This window comes from Halyomorpha halys, unplaced genomic scaffold (genome assembly GCF_000696795.3).
Source record: "Halyomorpha halys isolate HHAL.00 unplaced genomic scaffold, Hhal_1.1 Scaffold331.1, whole genome shotgun sequence".
Classification (NCBI taxonomy): Eukaryota; Metazoa; Arthropoda; class Insecta; order Hemiptera; family Pentatomidae; genus Halyomorpha; species Halyomorpha halys.
This window is the reverse complement of record NW_027116263.1, coordinates 31-25,109: the sequence shown is the minus strand read 5'-3', so window position 1 is coordinate 25,109 and position 25,079 is coordinate 31. Positions and strand designations below refer to the sequence as shown.

The 25,079-nt window shown below is 29.2% G+C and overlaps 1 protein-coding gene across 2 annotated transcripts; it reads left to right on the top strand.

Annotated features, from left to right (window-relative positions):
* Positions 1–84: 84 nt before the first annotated feature.
* Positions 85–24,161, top strand: B52 (serine and arginine rich splicing factor B52). 2 transcript variants are annotated; one of them, XM_014421660.3, is made up of 11 exons: positions 85–242; positions 4,633–4,766; positions 5,555–5,625; positions 5,897–6,004; positions 11,968–11,994; positions 12,183–12,252; positions 16,020–16,093; positions 17,026–17,202; positions 19,974–20,072; positions 21,951–22,049; positions 22,679–24,161. In XM_014421660.3, the coding sequence occupies exons 2-11, from the start codon at positions 4,641–4,643 to the stop codon at positions 22,773–22,775; spliced, it is 948 nt and encodes a 315-aa protein (XP_014277146.1). In that variant the 5' UTR covers positions 85–242; positions 4,633–4,640; the 3' UTR covers positions 22,776–24,161. The 2 variants fall into 2 exon arrangements, with proteins under 2 accessions (XP_014277146.1, XP_014277147.1); XM_014421661.3 differs by lacking the exon at positions 19,974–20,072.
* The last annotated feature ends 918 nt before the right edge of the window (positions 24,162–25,079 follow it).

Here is a 25,079-nt window from a genome sequence, read left to right as displayed (position 1 = left end):
TGTCTTGTAATAAATATTTTTTTTGAAAAATCAATAATTAAAGAAGAGTCTTTTGGGTTCTAGACTATTCGTGTCGGAAGCGCGTTGATTGGTTTGCCCCCACCCTGATCTCTCTCTTTCCCTAGGGTCGCCATTGTGAACTGAGGCAGACAGTTTTCCATCTGCATCTGTTTCGTTTCAGTTTAGAAGTTTTATTAGTCGCGAAAAGTTATTTTTTCGCATTCACTGTCAATTGTTTCCAGGTATGTTTTTATTTTATTTTCACACTTTAATATTTACTACTTTATAAAAACAAATGCTAGTGACGCTATAAATGATCGCGGCACGTTTCTCGTAAGTCAAGAAGATTGAGTAATAAGTTAGAATAATTGGTTATATATTAATTTAAGAAGGTCCTAGCCATTAATATGTTAGCGAATCTGAACTTTTTCAATATGTTTTATTATTTTATGCTAGATGTGTTAATGCTGATTCATGGCCGGTCTATCTGTATTCGATGTTAATGTATGTACTTATATGCAATTATTCCTTATTTTGTTTTTCAATTGGGTGTTTATGTTACAAATCTTGTTTTGTCATCTTAATTCAATTGCTTTTTATTTTAAGGTTAATTCAATTATTGCTGACGCTGGTGGGATGTAATAGTAATGGCGCACAATTTACTTAGTTGAAACGTGTAGTTTATTTTTCAAATCCAATTATTTACTTAATAAGTTATTTTATTGCTGATTTTTGTGGTAATGTATTTGCTATGAACGCGTTTATTATGATTATTTAATTTATCTTAAGTACTTATTAAGTTTAGTATATCCTTGTTTGTTTAGTTTTAATTAATTTATGGGGGAGGGGGATATTTTATTTAATGGAACCTAATTGATGTAATATGTTTCTCTATTTGAAAATTCTCATTTTCTATTTTTGAATGTTTTTAGGAAATGTAGCCACATTTCAGTATTGCGGTATTATCTTGAATACCATTTGTTTTTATCTGACAAATGTCCTTGGTATAAATTGTTCATGTGTTTCCTTTAAAAATGGAATAAATTTCTGCCAATTTGAGTCTTTTTTTGTGTTAAAAACAATGGCTTGGCTTGATAATTGTACTTCATTAAAATTCTAATAATAATTGAGTTATTGTAATTTTATTCTAAAATCAATTTTAGAGTATTATTTGTTTACAAAATAATAGAATGCTCAAATATAAAGTTTGTGTTTCTGGTACTTGAATAGCAATAAAATCTTGATTAGTTAGTATTTGAATATCTAATTGATATGTACTTTTTCATAATTAATATCTGCTTTGTTTGTAGCCCTGAAAGCCTAATTTCTATTTTTTCATTGCCGATGTGAAAATAATTAACTTACACTGATGGAATATTTTAATATCTCTTAGTAATCATGGTTATTTAGACATTACTAGTCCCTTAGAAAATCATAAGTCACATATAAATTACTGTTTAGATGTTCTATGTTCTATACAGATTGATTAGATTGCTACATCAACTAACTTCTTATTTTTATATATTTTTTTAAGAGGTCATTAAATGACATTTAAAATTTTGTAAGGATTTTCAAAATAATATACTTTGTAAAGTTTAGTAAAAACTTGCTTTATGGTATTGATAGTACAGAAGAATATTGATGTGTCTTTAAGCTTTTTGAAATTAACTTAGTCTCAGCAGGACCCAAAATGGATATATGTCCATGTATTAGTCGATGTAATTTTACTTTTAAATTAGTCTAGGTTAGAATTTAGTATGAAATATTATGTTGATTTATCAACAAACTAATAATGGTTTATTTTGTTTTTTATGGGGCAATCCCTGTACCAATAGAGTTAGCCTGTAAAGAACATAATTCAACTATCTTTGTAGTAGCTTTACGAAAATGGTGAATTAAATATTATTTTTATAAGTTGAATAATAATCTTTAAATTATTACATAAGCTAATAGTAAAATTGTATTGGGCTGTGAGAGGGAATATATATAAACAGTTAATAATAAACAGTATGTCCAAACTTAAATTATCTACATTATTCAGACTGAAAAAAAAAATAACGATGATACTTATAGAACAAAATAAAATAAAGAAAATCATACATCTTATTGTGGAGATAGGTATCCAGTTCTAAGTATAAGGCTTTGTGTTACATATATTAAAAGAAGTTAGAGATCCGATTGTGACGTTATGGACAGAAATTCATACAACTGGTTTTGGTTAATAATGCTTAGTTTCTGCATGTATCGGATTCCGTTCTCATGATATCTATTGCTGTTTGTTAAAAAATAGAAACAATCTTCCAATATCGTCCTTATCACAAGCTGGACATAGCTTCTGTGGGTTCAAAATATATTTGTGTTGACTGGCATTTAGAATAATTGCATATTTACTGGATAGTCTTAGTTGGGAAATTGTTTTAAATAAGCTATGGTGCAGCTGAGTTTTAGGTAGCTTTGAGGAGTGTCTGTTCTAATGAAGACCCGACCCTACTGTACCACAGGTTATAGGTGGATTTGTGCAATAACAAGGTTTGCTGACAAAGTGTGTCAGCCAAGATTTTAGTCAAGTTCCGAAAATTTTACAGGTGCAATTAAAACTTATCTGTTTATATATAACTTAAATATAAACTCACTGATTGATGATATTAAAATAAATGACACATCTGTTTGGGCAAGGTAAAAAAATATCAATAATAGAACTCAATTATACTAACAAAACAAAATAATTCTGTATGCTGAGTAGGAACGTAATTAAGCTTTCCATGATGTTTCTTATTATTAATAATAATACTTTTTTTATATTAAATTTAATCTGATTCCTAATGATAAAATAGTTGACCAGAGATGAGAAGATGGCTGGGGGTGTGATCAGTAAATTACACAAATAAGTTTAGAGAACTTATTAGTGCCAGAGTTTCTGGCCTTCATCAGGGCTACTATTGGAAGATCGGAAATCTAAATTATGATTTCCAATTTGCTACTAGTAGCCCAAGTAAGTTCTCTTAACTTATTAGTATTATTTAATGACTGTACCCCTAACCATCTTCTCCTAATCTGATTCCTTTCATTATTTTGATTGTTTATAAATATCTCTGTTTAGTATTTTCTTGAATATTTAAATTTAAACAAGCAATTTTTTGGTTAGATTCTGACGTTGATTTGTACAAAACTATTATGAGTAATTGGAACTTGCTTCCTACTTGTGTGTTACATTTTGTTGGTTAGGTTTATCTTATCAGAATTTGATTATATATTTGACCTCTGGTGGTTCTTTTCCTCAAAAAAAATTTTTCTAAATATATGTAGTTTTATTTATGCTAAAGGTAATGAAATATGATATATTTTTTAATTAAAGCAATCCTTAGTTGACTATTTTATCAAGAAAATAAATTAAAAAAACATCCTAGCTATGCGCTGTGTAATATATTGAATAAGATATTTGAGTATCTGTTGTGATTGCTGAAGAATCAATTTTATTGGTGTGTTGTGGATTTGAATTAGTTGTTACTAATGTCTGGTATGAAACTGTCTCTATTATTTGCTCCTTCTAAATCCATTAAAAGAAGCCTTAGGTCAATGTTAGGTTATAATAAATTATTACTCAATATTAGTGTATTAGTTTTTTATCTACTTTCAATACTATAATTATTTTTCAATTAGAAAAAAAAATTCTTCTCAAAAATTCTTATGTTATATAATTATTTAAGAAACAATAATAGTAAGTCCTAGCCCTAGATGTATTGACGTCAAATTTTTTTTCAAATAACTCAAATATACTGTAGTTAATCTACGAGATCCTTGATGACATGATCACTGTTTGTCAAGGATTTGAGCAGTCATCTTTATTGTAAATCAAATGTTATCATATAGTCCTTGAAATTTTCTGAAGGTTTATTATTAGTATCTTCAGAAAATTTTGGTTGTTTATGCAAAGCTGTAAGAATACCAAACAATTATTTAAACTTTACCAATTTTCCTTATTTATTATTATAATTTGTGTGAAGTGAAAATTAATTCCATTGTATTTTTCCTTGTATTAAAATCTGTATATATTTCATTATTACTACTATCCATGCATATTTTGAGGTTATTCTCGCATCCTTTAGAACAATATAAATTGTATATTAGTATTCAAATAAAATTATTTAGACCATGTTTAACTACAATTACCCTGAAATAAAGATGATTCATTTCATAGTAATAAAAATAATTATTAACAGTTAAAAATAATCCTTCATTAGTAAGTAGTTAAATGAGATATTTTTAGTTCATTGGGGGCACTGATCTCAGATAAAAGATTTACTATCAAAACATTACTGCCTAGCAGCAATCTATTCTAATTGCCTTTTAGATTTGAGTGTTGTATTTTGTTACAAATTTTTAAATTATAGTTTTTATGAACGTATTAAATATTTTTATGCCTATATATATTATATATGCCTAAGGTTGATCGTTAGGCAACACAATTTAAAGTGTTTTATTTCTTAATATTAAATATTAATGGATTGATGATTTATATTCTTAAGGTTGATACAATTTGAAGTGTTGTTATTTCTTGATGCATATTAAACAATTTATTTTTTAATCAAGTATTTAAACATAAGTCGCTATATTCATTTTTTTTATTTTCAGTCAGTAAAATGGTTGGATCAAGAGTTTATGTTGGCGGCCTCCCATACGGTTGTAGGGAGAGGGACTTGGAAAAATTTTTCAAGGGATACGGCAGAACGAGAGACATTTTGTTGAAAAATGGTTATGGTTTTATTGTAAGTATTTAGCTTTTAACAATATTCTACTATCTTGATTTAAATTATTTACATCTTAAGATAATGTATTATTGTTGTGATGAATTATGTTACACGTATTTCATATTAATGTTTTCCTCCCAGTATGATTATCCAATTAATAACTCTTCTCAGTCAGTATTTTTTCTGTCAAGTGTTTGATCTTTAATTTTTATTTATCGTTAAATTAACTCATTTCATTGCTTTGGTCTTTAATGTTTATTGTAATTTTCCTCAATATAGATTGTAAAATATTTAATGTTGCTTAAGGTTTACTGATCATCTTGGATTTTTTGTTCATGTGACAGTTAAGAATGACCAGGTTGAAATAAAACTTTGAAGATTTACACCATTGTTACTACTAATGAATTGGTCTTATTTTCTATATTTCAAATATAGTGTTTAAAATTGAGTCCCATTGTTTAAAATAAAAAGCATAGGTAAGTGCATTGTTCCTGAACTAATTTGATTATCATCATCAAACTTTGACTAAGTGAGTTTGTACAATACGGTTTTATGTAGATCAATGTTTTTGTGTTTCTTTGGTTGCCTATTAGTTTTTTATTTAATCTTGACCTATTTATGGTGACTATTGAGGGAAGTATTGATATTGGGAATAATTAAAATATTACTATTTAAGATGAGCTAGGATCTTTGATCTTTAGTAGGATGGTAAGTACAAGTTATATGATGCATTTCACCAGATTTTTTTTTAAATTTTAGTTTTGATCTTTACGAGATAATTATTTTGTTATATTTTTGTTTCCCAGGAGTTCGATGATTATAGAGATGCAGACGATGCTGTGTATGAGTTGAATGGGAAAGAACTACTTGGAGAGAGGTACATGAATAATATTTTTGATTAAACTATCATTAGGAGAAGAATGACAAGTTTTATTTTGATATTTTAATGACATCTAGTTCTTTTTTCTCTTAAATCCTTCCTAATCTTAATGTGAAATATTGAGCTTTTATTACTAGTTATTTGGTTTGAAGTATTTATATGTTCTTATATTTATGGTTGACTATATCTCCACTATTATAATTTTAGTTAGCTGAGTTGATATTTTGTCTCTTTGTTTTCTAACCTAAATTTTATTGTTCTTTTTCAGGATTGTTGTAGAACATGCCAGGGGTAATGCTAGAAGGGTTGGTGGAGGAGGAGATCGATACGGAGGTGGTGGAGGGGGGAGACCGCGCCGATCTGGCGGTTGGTACAAGTAAGTCAATGTTATTTTTTTTTTTTCGTTATGAGTATGTATTTTATACTTGCTATAGTGTTGTCCAAAAATCCTTTAACCACTATGGATCATTAATTAATAGAAGCCTTGGAAAAAAGAAACTTTTGTCCCTATAAAATATGGTATAAATTGTACTTGTATATTTGTTTATATGTATTTTATATTAAAGCTTTTAAATAATTTAGAATGTATTATCATTATTGTTGATAAAAATAGTATTTGTAAAAATTGTTAGGTTAATTATAATAAATGAATATCTCCAGAGGCACAACAATTTAGCCAAAATTTTGCATCAGGCCCTTACGATGAAGTTCAACTTCATTGTTGCTATGACCCCATATCACAAGTACCACCCAATTAGACTCCTTAAAGGTTCTTTCAAGCTCTACTGGGATGAATCAATTATTATTGACCATACAATGCACCATAATAAACCAGATATCCTCAGAAGAAAAAGAGAAGAAGAAAAAAGCGGAACTTATTGATGTTAGGATCTGCAATGATAATATAAGCTCCACTGTGGTAGAAAAACTGAGGAAATATCAGGAATTGTTGGGGGTTGAGTTTAAGGAACCAAAATCATATAAAAGGTGTTATCACCACTCCAATCATAATATTCACCAATGGTCTCTTACCAAAATCAACAATGGTAGGCCCGAATGTTTTGGGATGTGCCTATTGATTTGCTATAGGAGGCTCAATAGTCGATTCTCTTATACGCTTGTATAGTGCGAACATTTTTTAATATTAGAAAAAAGATAAATAAACAAAAATATGAAGTTGGTTGGACATCTGTTCCCTCTCCTCAGATACTCAACCTGCAATAGTGGGGAAAAATATCTTAATAATAATAATAATATTAGGTTATCTAAAAATAAAAGAGGGGAAACACATGGCTTAAGTAGTAATATACAGATAATTAGTTAGTAAATTTTGATCAAAATTTTATTTCTTTACTTAGAAAATGATATTTAAAACAATCTTCTTTCTTCTTCAGTTCAATGATTAGATTATTTTCCCAAATATGTTGCCTAAAAAAACTTATAAAATTGTTAACATTTTGTTTCCGTTCAAATTTAATATTTTCTGAATTTTTTAAATGGAATATTTAAAGATGGCGTGCTAGCTGTTAATTCATGATAATTAATATAACCCAGTTTAATTAGGATTTTTTTGATAGGACAATCATAAGGAGAAAATAAGCTATGTAATTATTTTTTTTTTCTTTTATAAGCAATACACTGTTTAAGCAGTTATCAGATTGAAACATTTTCACTCTGTACTTAAACATCAACATATATCAGGTGCATAATAATATATTTTTATTAAAAATTTTTTTCTCAAGAACATCCGTACAGATAAACATTTATCGAAATGTGCTGTAAGTCAGCTAAGAGCTTATTTTATCCAATTTGAGTGTATTGGTAGTATTGTTAGTAGAATGAGAAGTGTTACATGTCAACAGTATCCTTGTCTTGATCAGTGTTAGTGTATTGGTAGTGCTATACTCAGTAGAATGAGAAGTGTTACATGTTAACGGTGTCTTTGTCTTGATCAGTGTTAGTGTATTGGTAGTGCTATACTCAGTAGAATGAGAAGTGTTACATGTTAACGGTGTCTTTGTCTTGATCAGTGTTAGTGTATTGGTAGTGCTATACTCAGTAGAATGAGAAGTGTTACATGTTAACGGTGTCTCTGTCTTGATCAGTGTTATTATGTTTGTTTATATATATATAATTGTCACAATGCTTATCATATTTTGTTCAGCATATGTGTAGGAGTAGATGATAATATATTACAGTGAAATCAAAAATTGTATATTTCTCAAGATTCAAAGAAAAAAATTGTTTTATTTACTAAGATTTATTGGAAAACTTGAGATCTACTCTTGTTACAATTCTCTAATAATTCATGAAAGTAAGGTGTTATTGCATGTACGGCTGACATGTTTTTAAATAAAATCTCTTCTCTCTTTTAGAACTATTGAATATAGATTATGAGTACTTTTGCTAATGTCGCTCGATTTTGAGGAGCAGTAGATCAATTATTGTTCTAATGGTCCTGACTGAATGTCAACTTACGTATCATCAATATTATTTTGTTTAAGTAAAAAAATGATTTTGATTAAACTAGTATTATTACTGCCGAGTGCTATATGAACTTTTGTTAATTACATCTCAATTCTTTTTAGTATCTTTAAATATCCAGCTACTTGCTTAAAATCTTTCACTTTGTCTTAGTTTGATCAAGTTATCAAGTGTGATTTACCACAAGTCACTGGTATGCTTATATTTAGAGTAGAATTTGAAAATTTGTCGATTTTAGAAATGTGCATGCCTCTCATTAGTTTCTGAATCCAGATAAGGATTTTTTGGCCCGATATGAAATACCATGTAAGGTGAAGGCCATGAAATGAAACAAAAAAAAAATTATGAAAATCATTAGTTCTGTTAATTCAAACTTCTTTTATTAATTCAATAATATATATTTTTTAAATTATGAATTAGACCTGCACAATAATTGCCTACTTATTTAGAGACCTATTTAATATTTTAATACTCACTTAAGTTTTTCTGTTTTGATTTGTTGATTTAAATTGTTGTCTGACTTGGTTTAGTTAGTAATTAATTTATTAATTAATCGACTTGTTATTTAATTATTGATACATTTCCTTTATTTGGCTTTCTATTGTTTTACATTATTGCTTAAAGTTTACATTAGATTTAATTTGATTTAACTGGGAAATTAAGCTAAATGTAGTATGAGTTATAACTTCAATTAGAATATTACCGGTCTTAAAATACATCAATCAGGAGGTTAGGGGGAGGAAGGTAAATGCTTTATTGCCATGTTACCAAAGCACTGCATACCAATCAATCCATGACCGGACATTTATGCACTTCTTATATTTACATGATATAAGAATTTTTAAAATATTGAATTATCAGTTATCCTATCCACGTACTGTTAGAGAATGACTTCAATTTTCATAAAACTATTTTAAAACAATTTTTTTATTGTGTACATTATTTCTATTTAAAAAAAAATCATTTTTTTTTAAACTTATATAGTAAGTAATGATATGTCGCAGTGTAATTAATATAAATTACTTAGTTTTAGCCTCCCATCCCTTGTGATTAGTTCAAGTTTGTTTGCGGTATCTTGTCTTTAAATTCCTTGGTGGTTCCTATGTTAAATTTAATTATATATACTATCTCCCCTCCCTCTTTATGGCAATTTTTGGCCTACTGGATAATTATACAGGGTGTAATTCTGTAAGCAGGTTCAGTTCCATCAATTTTGATGGTATTATTAATTTTTCAGACTTATCCAGTTCTACACCATGCCTTGCTCTAAAATTATCAATGGATTAGTGAATTATTTTCCTCAAACCAGTTGTATTAAAAAATCAAAACTTCCTAAATTATTAAGGCTAGGGATGAATCTGTATTTTAGGGCATACCTATGTATGTAGTTGAAAGTATATTTAACAATTGTGGGTATAAATGTTTATTGGTAAATCTCAAATACTGTATACTTAGTAATCAGGAATCCCACTTTAACTATTGGTTGTTTTTGAAATCTATGTGTAATAAATTGATTGATGTAATATTAGTGTTTATTTTTAATATTAACAGAACAGTCGCTGACGACTGATGTCAAGTCTAGCTTATGGGTTTGTAATTTTTCGTCCATTAATAGCCCATTAATAGCATTTTATTTTTGTCAAGTAATTTTTTATGTGTAGTGCACTAGAAGGTAATAATTACGCTATTTGATTAGAGATTCTAATTGAAAAGCACTTCATTTGAGCTGATATAAAAGTTGATAAATTAATTTTCACCTGAAGTTTTGTTCTACTCTGAAAGTTCAGACCATAAAAACTCACAGTTTAGTACCGTACCCCCATTTACATTAATGCTGAAAATTGCTTTAAAATAAAAGTAACTTTTGAAAGAAGATAGTTGACCATTTGAAGTAGATTGTAGGAAGAAAGAGATAGTCTGTGCGGTGGTCAATAAAGATATAAAAGAAAACTATTTATTATTTACCAACGTTTTGCCCCACTTTGCAGGGCTTAGTCAGTGCTGTCTGATGAATAAAGAGATGACAAAATGACTCGTTCTATCATCTCTTCTTAAAATTATAAATTATCAGAATGACTCATTCTGTCATCTCTTCTTCAATCAAGACAGCTCTGAATGACTCATTCTGTCATCTCTTCTTCAATCAAGACAGATCTGACCAAGTACTGCAAAGTGGGGCGAAACGTTGGTCGATAGCAAATTATTTTTTTTTCTTTTACTATTTTGATACCTTTATTGACTACTACCTGTACTGAACTGCCTTCCTTCATAAGTAACTTTTGTTTTTCAATTAGAAAAATGAGAGATTTTTCATGTTTTCTATACCATTGTCAGGAGAAAAGAATTTAGGTTTTGGAGGTAAATCCTAAATATAGTATTGAAATGACAGATGCTCAATATTGAGATAAAATTTTGATTTTTCAATCAGGCTTGAGCTCTTAGAGGTAGTTTGTTTCATATGTTCTTACGGAAGGAATTAAAATGGTTTATTTTAACTAATACCTTGGTAAAGAGTTCCCTCCTATCCTTTTGTATGACTTAAATTGTCTATTGCTAAAAAAACAAAGTTGATGAATACCAATCAAATTACTAACTTGATGTTGAATTATAATCCTAGTTTCTTGTAACTTGTTCATTTAACTATTCATTGCCATTGACTTAAATTTAATATAAGTTATACTAGCTCAGTTTGAAGTATCATTTCCTTCTGATAGTGCCAAATAATATTCTTATGATAACTTTCCACCATCAAATTCATCTTGGATCCTCCAATAGGTAACATCATTAGTTGAGTTGTGTAGAATTAAAGCACGAGTCAAGTGGATATTGAGACAACAGTGCCGATGTCAGGTTTGTTGTGTGTCATTGGCTCGTATAGTAAAACCTGTTTCTGTTCCCTGAATAGGAGTAGTCACGTTCCTATTTGGGTTATTTAACTAGGGACAGTCGTCATTAACTTAATGTTAGCCGCATCCCAATTCAATTTTATCATCATAAAAAACTTATTTAGAAAGCATTTGCTATTATTGTTTGTATATATAGCATAAATGAAAAATGCCTAATTTAGTTTATAAGATAATAATAAAAAATTGATGTTTAATGAATAAAATTCTATTTTTAACAATGAATAATGCGATTTAAGATTATCAAATTAAATGTTAACATTGATTTTGAAAAGAGGAATTTTTAAAATAAAAATTAATGAAAATATAAATATTATTTTTATTAAAATTTTCTGTTTATCTGAATATCAAAAGTTTAATTATTTAATGAATAATCAGAATGGTTCATGTTGTGATTATAAAAAACTATTTATTGTTAACCTACATTTTAGTCGATATAGCAGGTTTGTGGGTCAACCGGGCTGCCATCCTTCGTTATAAATACGATCTGATAATATTGTTCCAATATTTTTATATAGGTTTCCAGGCTCCTACAGATTTCCATTGAAAGGCTGTTTAAGGTCTTTAGCACTAAGTAGTGAAGTTAGACCAGTCCTGTTTGATAATGGCTGGATTTGTTTTGTGAAGTGACTGACTTGTATCGTTCCCTGTTCGTGACTCATGGGAAGGTTAACGAGTTGCACTCTGAATTGCCTTTTATATTGTAAGGCGTTATTCTATTTGAAGACTCGAATAGTAAACTCAAGTTTTATTCTACCATTCTTAATGTCTATGATTAAAGTGGCTTGCAAAACTTGAAACATAGTTATCCAGCGAGAATATTAATTTATTATTTTTATCTTAAATTTTTTTTTACAATTCATTTTTGAGTTTGTTTAAAGATTATTATCACATTTATTGATGATTGTCATTGCCGGTTGGTGTAGATTTTAACATAAATTTTGTGTTTCAGGGAAGCTGATTTCCGCAGTAGTGACAGGTGAGACAAATGTTAATTATATTTCTTGTATATTCTTTTGTTGTCAAGGTTTTTGGTATTTTGTTATTCATTTATTTTTAGTTTGATATTATTTGGCACTCAGAAGTCATAGTTTATTTCTTCATTTTACAATAGTGCCCCTTATGAGTGAATAATTTTGTTATTTGCTTTTGTTTTATTATTTCTAGATACGGACCACCGACACGTACAGATTATCGTCTAATTGTTGAAAATTTATCGAGCAGAGTCAGCTGGCAGGTATGTGATTACTGAATTGTGCTTTGTGGATCCACGTTGTCTCAACATGTTCTCTTTAACTAATATAGTTGTGATAACCTTTAATATTTCCTTTCAATTTATTCATTTTTATTCATTAATTTAAATAATTTTTAATGATAATTTAAATAATTAGGTATTACATCATCATCATCATCTAAGTCGTGCTCCTCTATTATGAAAGAACAGGTTGAAATGTTGGATACATTTGATTAGTTATTGTTTTACAAACTTACTCGAAGAGAAATATATATCGCAAGAGCTGTGAAGATTACATTCCTGATAGTGGAGAAGATGAAAGAGGGAAGGGGAACAATAAAACTGATACTTGATAGCTGGGAAACATTCCGGAGAACAAGTTCGACATGAACATTTCACCAGTTTGTATGCTCTTTAGCATAATGCATGGCTTAGAGGTTATATATTTGTATAGAAATAACATGGAATTAAAAAGGTTATCACAATTATTAAATTAATGAAGTAATTTATTTGTTTTTATATTTTCCTTTTATAAAAAAAAATTAATTGTTTTTTAACAAAAAGAATTTTGTTAATTTTTTTGACCATTTAATGTTTGTGTTTTCCTCTCCTAAAGAGTAATCTGGTTTGGCTTGAGTCCGTGTGCGGCCCCCAAGGTGCGTGACATGGTTCTGGTTCTGGTCTGGTACCTCCTAGCCTCCCTGGTCTAGCCCGTGCTGATGACCTGATGATCAAAGAGAACAGTATAACGATGGGACAGAGAAACTTAGTATCAAAGCTCTGGTGGAAAGATAGAAATGACACTGATAATTAGCATTTGACCACCTGATATCGAATGATGACTTGATCAAGAGAGATGATGGATGGTGTAGGATCCGATGTGACATGCGTTTTCCCCTCACTACGCATGGACCACCACCGTGTGGTGAGCACGCACACGATGGTCCCTTGTATTGGCATAGCTACCTCAACCTCATCTGCTTTCTGGTCTGTCGTGGGCCTCCTCTGGGAGTGATGAGGGAAGTTGAGAGAAAAGATGCAAAGGTAATTTTAAAAAAATTCTCTCTGTCCCAAACTTTAATATATTTCGACTTTCCTTTGTTAATATACACATGTCATGTATATGCATTATGTAAACCACACTGACAGTTACTATTTTTGACCTATTGATAATTATTCCATTTTTAAATTTATGTTAATAGAAATATTCATTTCCCTTTCCTTATCCTCCTTCCTTGTATAACTTTTTTAAATTGGTTAAATTTTTTAGTTATGATTTCACCTATGGACCTGTCTAATTTTTGAAATTATTTCTTATGTTTCATGAAATGTGTTGGTATCCGGGACAGAGACAGCAAATGGTTTTTTTTCTCTGCTCTATTATTTTTTGTAATTTTTATGATCTTAACAGCAATGAATTAGTTTAAAATTTAAATGCCCCTGTCTGCCACTTCATTGAATTACGAGTTGACAATTTGGTTGCAAAGCTATTTCTATTGTTTGAACTTTGCTGTTTTCTTTTTTTTTTTTTTTTTTTTAATGAATCAAATTTTTATGAAGGCTGTTTTGATAGTTTAGGGTCAGTCTATATATATTTTTCTACTGATGTTAAAACCTAAAACTCAAGATTTTTTCCCTATTAAATATTCTTAGTTTCGTTAATTATTTTGATATTCTTCTACTGTTCTTGACCGCTTCGTGCTCTCCAAAGCATAAGGTTTACTGATCTACCGCATTTATCTATTTTCTTTGATGTTTTTTCATTATCGTTTGGTCTCAATTTTTTAAAAAAAGTTTTAAAGGTATCAAATCATGGTAAATTGTTAAATATTTGGTGGTTTAATTTTATCATTATAACTTAATTTACTCAAATTTATCAGTAGTTTTCTGTTTTGATATTCAATGAGTACTAGCCTAATTTGATTCATTCTATATATTCCATAATGGTACCTTAAGTATTCTGTGTCCATACAGATTGTTTCAATTAATCATGTTAGTCTAAAATCCATGATTTAACTAATCAACTTAAGTTTTTCTTCCTGCTTTTTAATCGACAGGTAATTTTTGTTTTATTGTACAAACAAATTGCGATTTATTTTTCTGATCCACCACTTGCTTCTTTGTATTAGATCTCCGTTCCTCCTTTAGGGTGGTAATCCCATCAACCTTGGGTCATAATTGACTTTGTATTTTTATTTATGCACATTGATAAATGTTTATTGAATTTCAAGTTTGGTGTGTTATTCTTAACTCAGTTTTCTTCCTTTCCATATTATTATTTGACGTTTCCTGTCTTCCTAATATAAACTTTTCTAAACCTTTTGCCTAAGAAAGAAAGGTGGCATGCTTTTAATTGTCACATCCAGTTTGTAATGCTACTTGCACCTATCAGTGAAGCCATCATGAAGTATGTCCAGCGTGGTCCACTACATTGTCAAGTGAATAACTCTCAAGTTGATGATGGAAATAAAATGAAACTGCCAACTTGATCTTGTGTTAATAAAATTGTGGAATATTATCAAGTTAATGAAGATTGGAATGATGCTCTACGTTGCTGCAAGACACTACGCATCAGGCTAGGACTGCTGCACCACGCCGAAGTGTAATTGAAGATAATCTGTTGTGTACTCAGTCTTCTTTTTTTTTCTGTTATGTTTTGTTTTATCTATATCCTATTTATTTATTTTTTCACCCTATCAGCCTACACCAATTACATTGTTAAAATAATTGTGATTGACAGTTTGTTGGTTTTAAAATAGTTATCTCTAATCAATGTACCGTTGTACGGGAAAGAAATAGAATTACATCAAGTATTTTTTCTTTCATAATTTAAAACTTCCCTCCCTAAAGGTTTTTTTTTTTTATAGATTAATCTCTGATAAGTTTAATTTTAAATATAACTAATTAAATGTTTGGTTTTAATTCATATTAAGGGTTAGTGTTGAACTATGATATCGGTGGCTTACTAAACAGCCATGCTAAGTACACTTTCACTGACTTAATGAAAAATTACGATGAAGTTTCTCTCTATCCATAAAAAAATAAACTTTAATTATACTTTTTGTTAAAGTAACGGAAATCTACTTAGTGCTACTGTGAAGTAAGACATATATATCATTTGTGCTTGCAATTTTTAAAAAAAAAATTGTTGATTAATTTGTTTCAAGCAGTATTATTTTAGGTTAAAATTTGCTTTTTTAAATTATTTAATAAATTCATATAGTTATTACATATTACGTTCTTTCATTAACTAGAAAAATATTAGAATATTAAAGTTACATGCAATTAAATTTTGATAAATATTTTATTGTAAAAAGTAACAAAACTCAGTTTCGGCAAAATGATTTTGACTTAAAGCAGCTAATGCTAACGGCCAGACCCGAAGTGTTTGTGATTATCGTGCCAAGTTGACAATTAGGTGTAGAGCTAGTATGGGAGTCATTTTATTAATGGATAAATCACCCCCCTTTCTTTTTTATTACTGAGTTAAGAATTACACATTTATGATCATTTTATGTACTCTAAACCAATAAATTCAATCTCTTTTATGGCTATTGTCACAAACGTGTTTATGGATTTTTTTCCCCCTTTTCTGTATTTTTTCAATATTACTAAATTACTTTTCTTATTAAACTAATGAGCACGTTAAAAAGAGGTTCACTTTATGGGTTGTACATTTTTTTTTTAGGTATTCAATCTTTATATTTTAGACAGTTATATTTTTTAATGGGTTTTGCTTTCATATATATTAATATGGGTTTTTCTCTTAGGATTTGAAAGATTACATGCGGCAGGCTGGAGAAGTCACCTATGCTGATGCTCATAAAGATAGAAGAAATGAAGGGTTAGTATTTACTTTATAGTTAAGTCTACCTAAAAAAAAAAAAGTTTTCCTATTATTTTGTTTTCAAAATAAATGAAATTCCTGTTAACTCACCTTAGTAGCCGTTGATATTGAGATGTTAGATCTTGCTGTTCATTAAGCAAAACAGGTATTGATCATTAAAGAAATTTGTAATTGCCTTAATGTTTCATTAACGACATTCATTTGTTTTCTTCACTTGATCAAAGCTTAAAAAATTATTGTGATATAATTACACTTATAGATGCCTGTTTTTCTTTTCTTTTTACTGACATGGGAGTTGTAAATAAGTTGAATTTTCTCATATAGCAAGACTTAAATGCCTGGTTTAAGCACCTAAATTATCTTTTAACTTATTTTTTGTATAGCTGTGGAAGAGCATTGCAAACTCAATATTCAGATAAGTATTTTAGATTGATATTAATTAAGGAAACAAGTTAAGAATTTATTTATTGTGACTAGCAAATTTTTTGTATACTTCAAGTTCATACCTTATTGTTCAGTATAGTATAAATTATTTATGGGGTCAAAATGGATTGTTATAATAACGTTTTGTTTATCAGAATAAAATGTTTCCATAGATTTTATAACAATAATATACATTATGTAATATATATGTATATTTCTTAATAATGTAATATGTATTATTATCTTATAATACATGTATTGTATTATTATTGTAATATTATCATTTATTACAACTAATCCGAATCTATAAGTGATACTTGAAAGCCATATTATTCAAGAATTGAATAACCATTGAATTTTCAAGACTTAAAACATTGTCTGTCTAGACATTGATCCATATTTAATTAAGTTACATGAAGGAAGTAATATATTTGATTTAATTTTTATATATTTGTTTTTATTGAAATTAGCTTAACTGATTTACACAAATAATTTTACTTTTACAGTGTTGTAGAATTTGCCTCTCATTCTGACATGAAGAATGCTCTTGAAAAACTAGACGATACCGAGCTGAATGGCCGTAGAATCAGATTGATCGAAGACAGGAGGAGGTCTCGGCGTTCGCGTTCGTCTAGTTCCAGGTCCCGCTCCCGATCCAGGAGCCGCAGGCGTTCCCGATCCAGGTCAACTATATGTTATATTTATTATATTAGAAATAAAAAATTTTCTTTTGCAATATATTGTGCTTTAATTGAAAGCATTTTTAACATTGGGCTCTTCTTTGTTGTTATTTTTTTTTTTTTTTTTGTCAAAGTGAGTGTTTTGTACATTATTTAAGGTCTTACTAGTTCTAATAGAGTATCTTGTTAACTGTAGGAGAGGAAAATATGTTAATTTCATTTGCACAGTTTGATTTCTTTTATGAATTTAATTTGGGGTAATTTTCCTCGTTATTTCAAAAAGTTTATTTTTAGAGTTCCTCTATAATTATGAATATATTCTTTTTGGAACTAATGCCTTGGGTACAGTTGCAGTTGCTCTAATTCAAATCTAATCAAGAAGTGTCTTGTTAAATGCAGTCCTTAAAGTTATTGATAATTTTGAGTGGCTATTATTTTAATAGCATAACTATTTGAAACTGGTTTTATATAAACAGCTTGACAATCACTTTCACAGGGATTAGGCACTAAATATTCAATATATATAAATATTTCAACTGTGGTCTACCAGCTTTCAGGATAAAATATTCCCAGTCGTTAAAAAATTTAGGAGGGTTCCTAATTTCTCAAATACCTTTTTGGTATAAATTCATATTTAAAATATTCATTATCATTATCACTTTTAAATTGCTCCAGAAATTTCACAAACTGAGGATGAGACATGATTTTAGTATGAAAGCGCTGTCTATTCTATTGTAGTAAGAAGACGTCTGTTTTAAATGACCCTGAAACTGTTTTCACTTTTAGGTTTAAATTCTTATACTTCAACATTGTTCCCTTGCAGATAAGTATGAGATTCTACTTATGTTGTGTATTGGTTTTTGTTTCTGACTAGTTATAAGAAAAAAATTAAAATGTGTACTGGTACTACCTATTAAGGTTAAAATGTGTACTGGTACTACCTATTAAGGTTAAAATGTGTACTGGTACTACCTATTAAGGGTTAAGAGTGCAGTACTTTGATGTTACTAGACCAATGGACATGGTTGTGCAAGGAGCTAGGTGTACCCCAGGAGGGCTCCAGAACCGTGGACAGTGTAATAGAAAACCATCTTCGAACCCAGGTCCTTGGACTTAGTAGCATCGTGCCTTACCACAGTTCCTCTGTGCTCCTCCCCTCTCATTAGTAAATTGGAATTAATTCAAAAATACTTTCCAATGGAAAGTTCTGCTTAAGTGTGCAGTCGATGAATTCTAAATCCATAGACTCAAAGGATGTGATGATATCCACATGGGTGGTGTGTCCATTTTTTATTTTTTAAATATTCATCTTAGTAATTAATTCTATTAAAATATTCTACATTTGTAATGAAATCTGATCAGCACTCCTGATAAGTAAAAAAAAAAAAGACTATCTTATCATCTGTTCATCCACTTTTGTTGGTTTCTTGCTCATTTTATTTTTTAAAACAATTATTTTCTTTTTCAATTAGTTATTTCTGGACTTATTTTTATTTATATTTTTGATAATTCTCACTAGTTTCAGTGAGGAAAGATGATAATTTCAAAATTTCCTCTTCAGAAGTAACTGCAAAATATTTCCCAAGATTCTGTATTTAGTTACAGGTTAGACCTGAATTGAAAAATGTCTGTTGGAGGTTTGTATCTGTCGAGCGAGAGGAATTCGATACTGTTATCTTTATAATGTATTTTTTCTATTTGAACAAAATTGTTTCTCCATAATTAGATCACAACTGTTGACTTCAGCTCGCTCAAACGATTCCCAACAGATCCTTATTACCTGAGGTTGGGGTCTAACTTTGCATAAATCTAAATTATGTTAAATTTTATTGGTTTTAAAATACAATTATTTGTTATTGTTATTATAAGCATATATTAGTAATTAAAATATATGATCCTGATTATTGTCTAAAATTTTCACAAGTACCTAATGGTCCTTTTTTTCTTAATTTTAAACAGTACTTTTATGTGACAGAATTTTAGTATAAATTGATTTTATTGTTGGTGGGGGAGGTTGCAGTAGGAAATAAATTCAAACAAAATTTTATTTATCTTGTTAAAATAACTTCTTATTTGTTAAAGAGTATCTTAATTGTGCTAAGAAACAAAATGTTAATATTTTAAGCAAATGTGTGTTATATATTTAATTGAATATGTATTAGTTAGTGGTACGTCTATATTATGCTAACATATACACAATTATCATTGTCATGACATAACATAACCTCATAACAAAGTGTTTTTATTTTAATATTTATATTAAATGTAAATGTTTATTGCTATTGTTAGTGTTGTTTCTTATGGTTATATATGGTAGTAATATCCAGATTGCTTTGTTTCACCACTTGTTCATGTATCTTAGTGAGTTTGTCCTGATTATTTGTGGCAGATTAGTTTGATTATCATAATGATTATGTTTAGTAATTTTTACTTGAACTATTGATTCTAAAATGCCTCGAGTTTTCTAGGCTTATTTTAAGTGAAAAGTTATTGAATTTGTGTCGTGTAAAAATTGTCATTTTGTACTTACATGTCTCATTTAGAAGTATTTATTAGAATGTTAAATTTTTAGATTTGGGCGTGAAATTAGTTTATGTAGTCGGTGCCCCCGGTTTATGGATTCTAAATTGATAAACCCTTAATTCGTGAAAGAAATACAATATTTATTAGAGATTTAATTTTATCTTTGAAATGAATGATTTGACTATTATTACGTAGGCTAGGACTATACAGATGCTTGTGAAGATTAGAAAACATTTTAATTTTGTTTGCAGGTCTAGGAGCCGAAGAAGCTCAAGGAGTAGAAGCAGGAGGAGCTCTAGGTCGAGGTCAAAGGGTGCCAAATCTGCATCTAGGTCTAAATCCCGTTCAAAGTAATTCACTTTTGTCATTTGGAATTTTTCAGTTGTGTCCAATCGTTTGGGCATCTTTTTACACGACACAAATATTAGTGTTTCTCTTTGCACTATTGCCATGTGTGTTATCTAAGTTATATATGAGCTGTGGTGCAATTTTGCAATTGTGAAGGATAATAGATATGAGGGTAGGCTGAAATATTATGAACGTGTGCTTGTAGAATGCAATCCACAGCAGCTCTCTAGGTGGCAGGTGAAAGAACCATTTTCCTGGTCAGTGAAGTTGTACATTTTGTTTCGGGAAGCAAGCGATAATTGTGATATATTGGAGTATATTTTTGGATATATGGAGATATAATTTGTGTTATCAAATTTTTTTAACTGTTAAAGAAAGACACGAACTGAGATTTATCATTGTTTAAAGGCTGTTTATGATGGCCTTAATAGTAGCTTGAATAAGTAGATTCTAATTATCTTATCAATTCGCTCTGTTTAGAATCCATAATGTGATCTATACCACATGCCTGCTAATCAGTCACTCCGGCACATGAAATGGTATGTCGTTTTGTATATAACAGCATAACAGAGTGCGCTGTAAGCTTAAGGCTCATCAGTGTATAGATCCCTGTGAGTGCTCCTGTCCAACTGAAGCAATATTTGACTTGGGCCACCACAGGGTCCTTCCAGGAACAGTTAAAAATGTAACTGCCTTTTGCCTAGCCATTAAACTTAAGCTTTAAGCCTTAAGCTGTCTTTATTTTACTCTTAAGGCTTAACCTCTTGCTGTCACAGTGCAGTTGATAAATCTTTGAATTGGTATGTAAAAAAATTTTGTTATGAGCCTAGAAAAAAAAGCATTAATTATTGATAAACCATACACTAACATTTGATTACTGCAACTGACGAAAATGGCAAACCTGTAGACAATTTTGATTTGAAAAGACACCTTGGACGTTGATTATTTCATTTTTATTGCTATACTCTAAAGGTTACCCTCAAGGTTTATCATTACAATTCAGATCAAGTTAGGGAAGCTCAAAACATTGTATAGTGACGAAATGAGAAAACAACTTGTTACTAAAGTGACCAATTTGAAGAATAAATGTTTTATCTTGGAGCTTAAGAAGTGCTTTGTAATGCACTTTTTGCTGCTTATTTTGATTTGTATTCTACAAGGATGTGTGCATTATTTATTAGCCAACCCTCGTATATCTATTTTTTATTTAAATTATAATTTCAGCATGCCCGCTATCTAATCTTTTATCACCTTATGGATTTGCAGTAACTCTCTTGTGTTATATTATTATTTATTAATAGTCTTGCTACTGAAGTAGTGATTTATTTCTGTATGTTTTAACTAATTTATAAAAACGATTTTTTTTTTTCTGACCTGGTTAGTTTTTTTCTTGAGGATTAATTATATCGTCTACAACTTTGTCTAAATAGTCCTGGATTATGGGTTAGACCATAAAATTATGTTTTGTATTTGTTATTCTTTATAAATTTCGTTCATTTACTTTAAGATATGTTGGAAACATGACAGTCTGTTTTTAAAAAAAACATTAGCATATCTATCTTCTATAGAAGTTGCCTGCTCCAGGAGTATTCTGAAAAATACTAATTAGATTTTAGTGAAAGGTTTTATTTTGTGATTTATACAAAATTGAATAATAAAATAAAACATGACACTATTTTGTATGGGTTAGTTCGTGGGCTACATAAACTAGGTTGTCTCCTTACAATTATACAATTTTCTTGGAATGTCCAATCAATTAAATTTAAAAAAAATATTAATCATAAAGTTATTAATCTAATAAAGATAAATCTCTTCATAACTTATTTAAGTGATATAGTTAAATTTCGTTATTTTATTGTTTTGTTTGTTGTTTTTTTTAGATCTAATGATCGCAAGTCTAAATCACGATCCCGTTCCAAATCTCAGGGAATGGGTCAGAAGTCCAGGTCAAGATCAGTCGACAAGCGGGATGACTCCATGTAAGATTATTCACTTTCATTTATTAATAAAAATTTAATATTTCACTGCAGCATCATAAGTAAGAATGCATTTGGTTTAAATGATAAGGTAGTTTTGTTATGAGAAAGTATTTATTCGTGAATGGCTGGTATATGTCAATGTAATGTAAAATATTGTAATACATATTGCAAATGCATTTTCTATTCTCATGATAAGATTGGAGTAACGTATTTTATTTGTTTATTTATGAACCTTCATTAGAAGGTTATTGCACTATAGACAAAAGATTTGAAACTCTTTAAATATCAAAATGATTTAGGAAAATAATGTGGACCACATTTCATCCACAATTATTATAAAATTATATAGCAATATTTTTATAACTGTTATATATTACTTTTATATCATGTGTATATTGACGATTGTTTGTGAAAAGAGGAATTTTGGTTACACGGACAAATTTGTATTGACCTATTGACCTTAGTGCGAAGTTTATAACTCTGTGAAAGGAGTCGTATTTTGCACTATCATGCTGCAGTGGAGATGTCAATATGTCTATATTGTTTAATCTTAAGTGGTTTATTATTCATTATAATTGTTTGTAGTATGTCAAATATTACGATTATAGCAAGATGCAATTGTTGTTTAGGGACCGGTCAGGCAGTAAAGAGAAGTCAAAGTCGAGGAGCCGTTCGGTAGAAAAGAACGGGGATCATTCTGCTAATGAAGACAACAATGAAGATTAGATTACTAATGACTATATAATGTGATGTATATAACACAATTTTTGTCTAAGCAGTTTTGTGTTGTATTGTAGGATATATACATATATATATATATAAAACATATTGTACATTCATTCTGTATCCAAATCCTTATTAATGCAAATATTAATGTTCTTTTTATGAATTGTTTTTTCACATTCTATATTTGATAATTTCATTTGATTTTTGTTTTAGGTTTAATTTAAGCTTCGGCTTTAACAAATTGTGTTAGGGACAAATCGAGGTGTTCTTTTAGCTTGTGAGAAAGTTTGGTAATGGGCACAATAGTGTGTTTTTATAACACGCACACTCGCACACACAAGTGTCTTGTGAGAAGAAATGCTGGTTATTGGGTCCATAGCAAAGTATATGGGGTTTTTTTGTCTTTGTACATTAGGGACTCGTGACTTCTCCTCTCTCCATGTCTTAATATTATATATATATGTGTTCTCTGTTTGAATTTTGTAATGTGTAATGATCCCATATGTTTCAGTTTCTCAAGCTCTTATTTCCTGATTCTTAATGTAGCATTTATTTTTATTTTCCTCTTGATTTTTCTAAAACTTTATTGCTATTAAATATTATAGTTTGTTTTTTTCCTTTCTTTTTGTCTTAAAAGTAACAAGTGTTAACTAGGTAGTTGTATACAGTAGTACTGTAATGTAGTTAGATTTGAAAATATATTCCTATTTGATGATTGAGAGAGTTTTAAGTCTATTTCTAGATGTAATTAATATTTTTTGCCTATGTATATATTACAGTTTGTGGTGTAAGTAAGCAATTTTTTGTCTATATTGCGGACTTGCTATTTACATTACTGTGGCTTAACATTTTTAAAAAAAATTTCTTTTATATTACAAGTGAGTCTTGTTGATTAGTTTTTATTTGAGGAACTGTTACGTTAAGTTAATTTTACTAAGTATAGTTTTAAGAGAGACCATTCAATATAATTGCTATTAGTTTCTAATAAATATATGTTAACATATAATAATTTTGATGTTTTTATCACCTGAATAAAATTTATTAATATTGACTTACCGTCTTTTAGCTGTAACAATTTTGCTTTGATGTGTCGTTGATGAGGGTAATTGTACTTGAAGATATGTAATTAGTAATGTTACGTATTCCCGATAGGTACACCTCACTTTTTGAAGTTTTGTGCTCAGTAAAATCATGTTTTTTTTTTGTTAATATACTGATCTTTTGCACAACAAATTGATTGAAAATAGTAATTTTGTAGATTTTATGATCATGTTGAAGTTTGTTTTCTTTACAGGATATCTCTTATTCAAATTTTCATTTGTAACATTTTAATGAATTAATTCTTGTATGTTTGAATTTCTGATTCAAATAAATATTAAAAGGAAATGTTGTTAATATGTTAATTGTTGAAGGATTCGCTGGTTATGTGACCAGTATTTTCTTCAATACATCCTATGTGAACTTTCTGGAAATTTATGATCAAATGTCCAGATTTTTATGCACTAATAAACGCCAGAATATACAATAAAAAAATGTAAAATCTACTTTTTTAAGTCTTTAAACATAAAAATATTGAAGGAAAGGTCATGAATGGTCATCAAGGATTCAGTACTTTTTAAGGGAGCACTGTTTTAGGAACAAAAGGTATAAAAGTTGAAAATCACACTCAACTGCCACATTTTTCCCCAATTAAGCGTGCCCATTTAAGAAGTTGGGTGGACCACAGGAGGGTTCCAGAACCCCACAGGGTTGACTTGTTGCTCCAGAAAATAGCCTAATTCAAACCTAGGTTGTTGGAGTTGGTAGCCTGTTGTCTCATGACTCATGATTCACATATTAGCAAAAAGGGATTAAAAATTAAAGGGTAATTCATTTTTTCTAAACCGAAATATGTAATTGATTCGAATGTGTAATAAACCTTAAAATTAACAATATATGTAATATACATGCTATATGAACTAAAATATGATAACTTAACAATTTATAACTCCTTATAAAAACAGCATTGGATTTAAAAAGGATTTAATATCCTCCATACCTCTCACCAATGGATTGATTAAGCAGATTAACAGAAATCAATAGGTAGAAACTCTTAATACAGCAGAAACAAAACTATCACAGCAGTAGAACAGTTTATTAAAAAAAAAACTAAATAAATTTAGAAAGAGCTAATACATAAATTTAAAGAATATATAAATGAATAAATTATAACACAAATAATGTTGAAAGTAGAGGGAATATGGGCGAGCTGGTGCACCGATTTGAGGAGCCAATCAGAAGCCAGCATTTTGATGACGTCACACA

What these genes read in the sequence shown, in the direction of transcription:
- B52 (XM_014421660.3), top strand. Translation starts at nt 4,641, where the DNA reads ATGGTTGGATCAAGAGTTTATGTTGGCGGCCTCCCATACGGTTGTAGG. An exon ending in CGAGCAGAGTCAGCTGGCAG is followed by an intron (nt 12,253 to 16,019) that starts GTATGTGATTAC and finishes TTTTTCTCTTAG; the next exon opens with GATTTGAAAGATTACATGCG. An exon ending in AGGTCTAAATCCCGTTCAAA is followed by an intron (nt 20,073 to 21,950) that starts GTAATTCACTTT and finishes TGTTTTTTTTAG; the next exon opens with ATCTAATGATCGCAAGTCTA.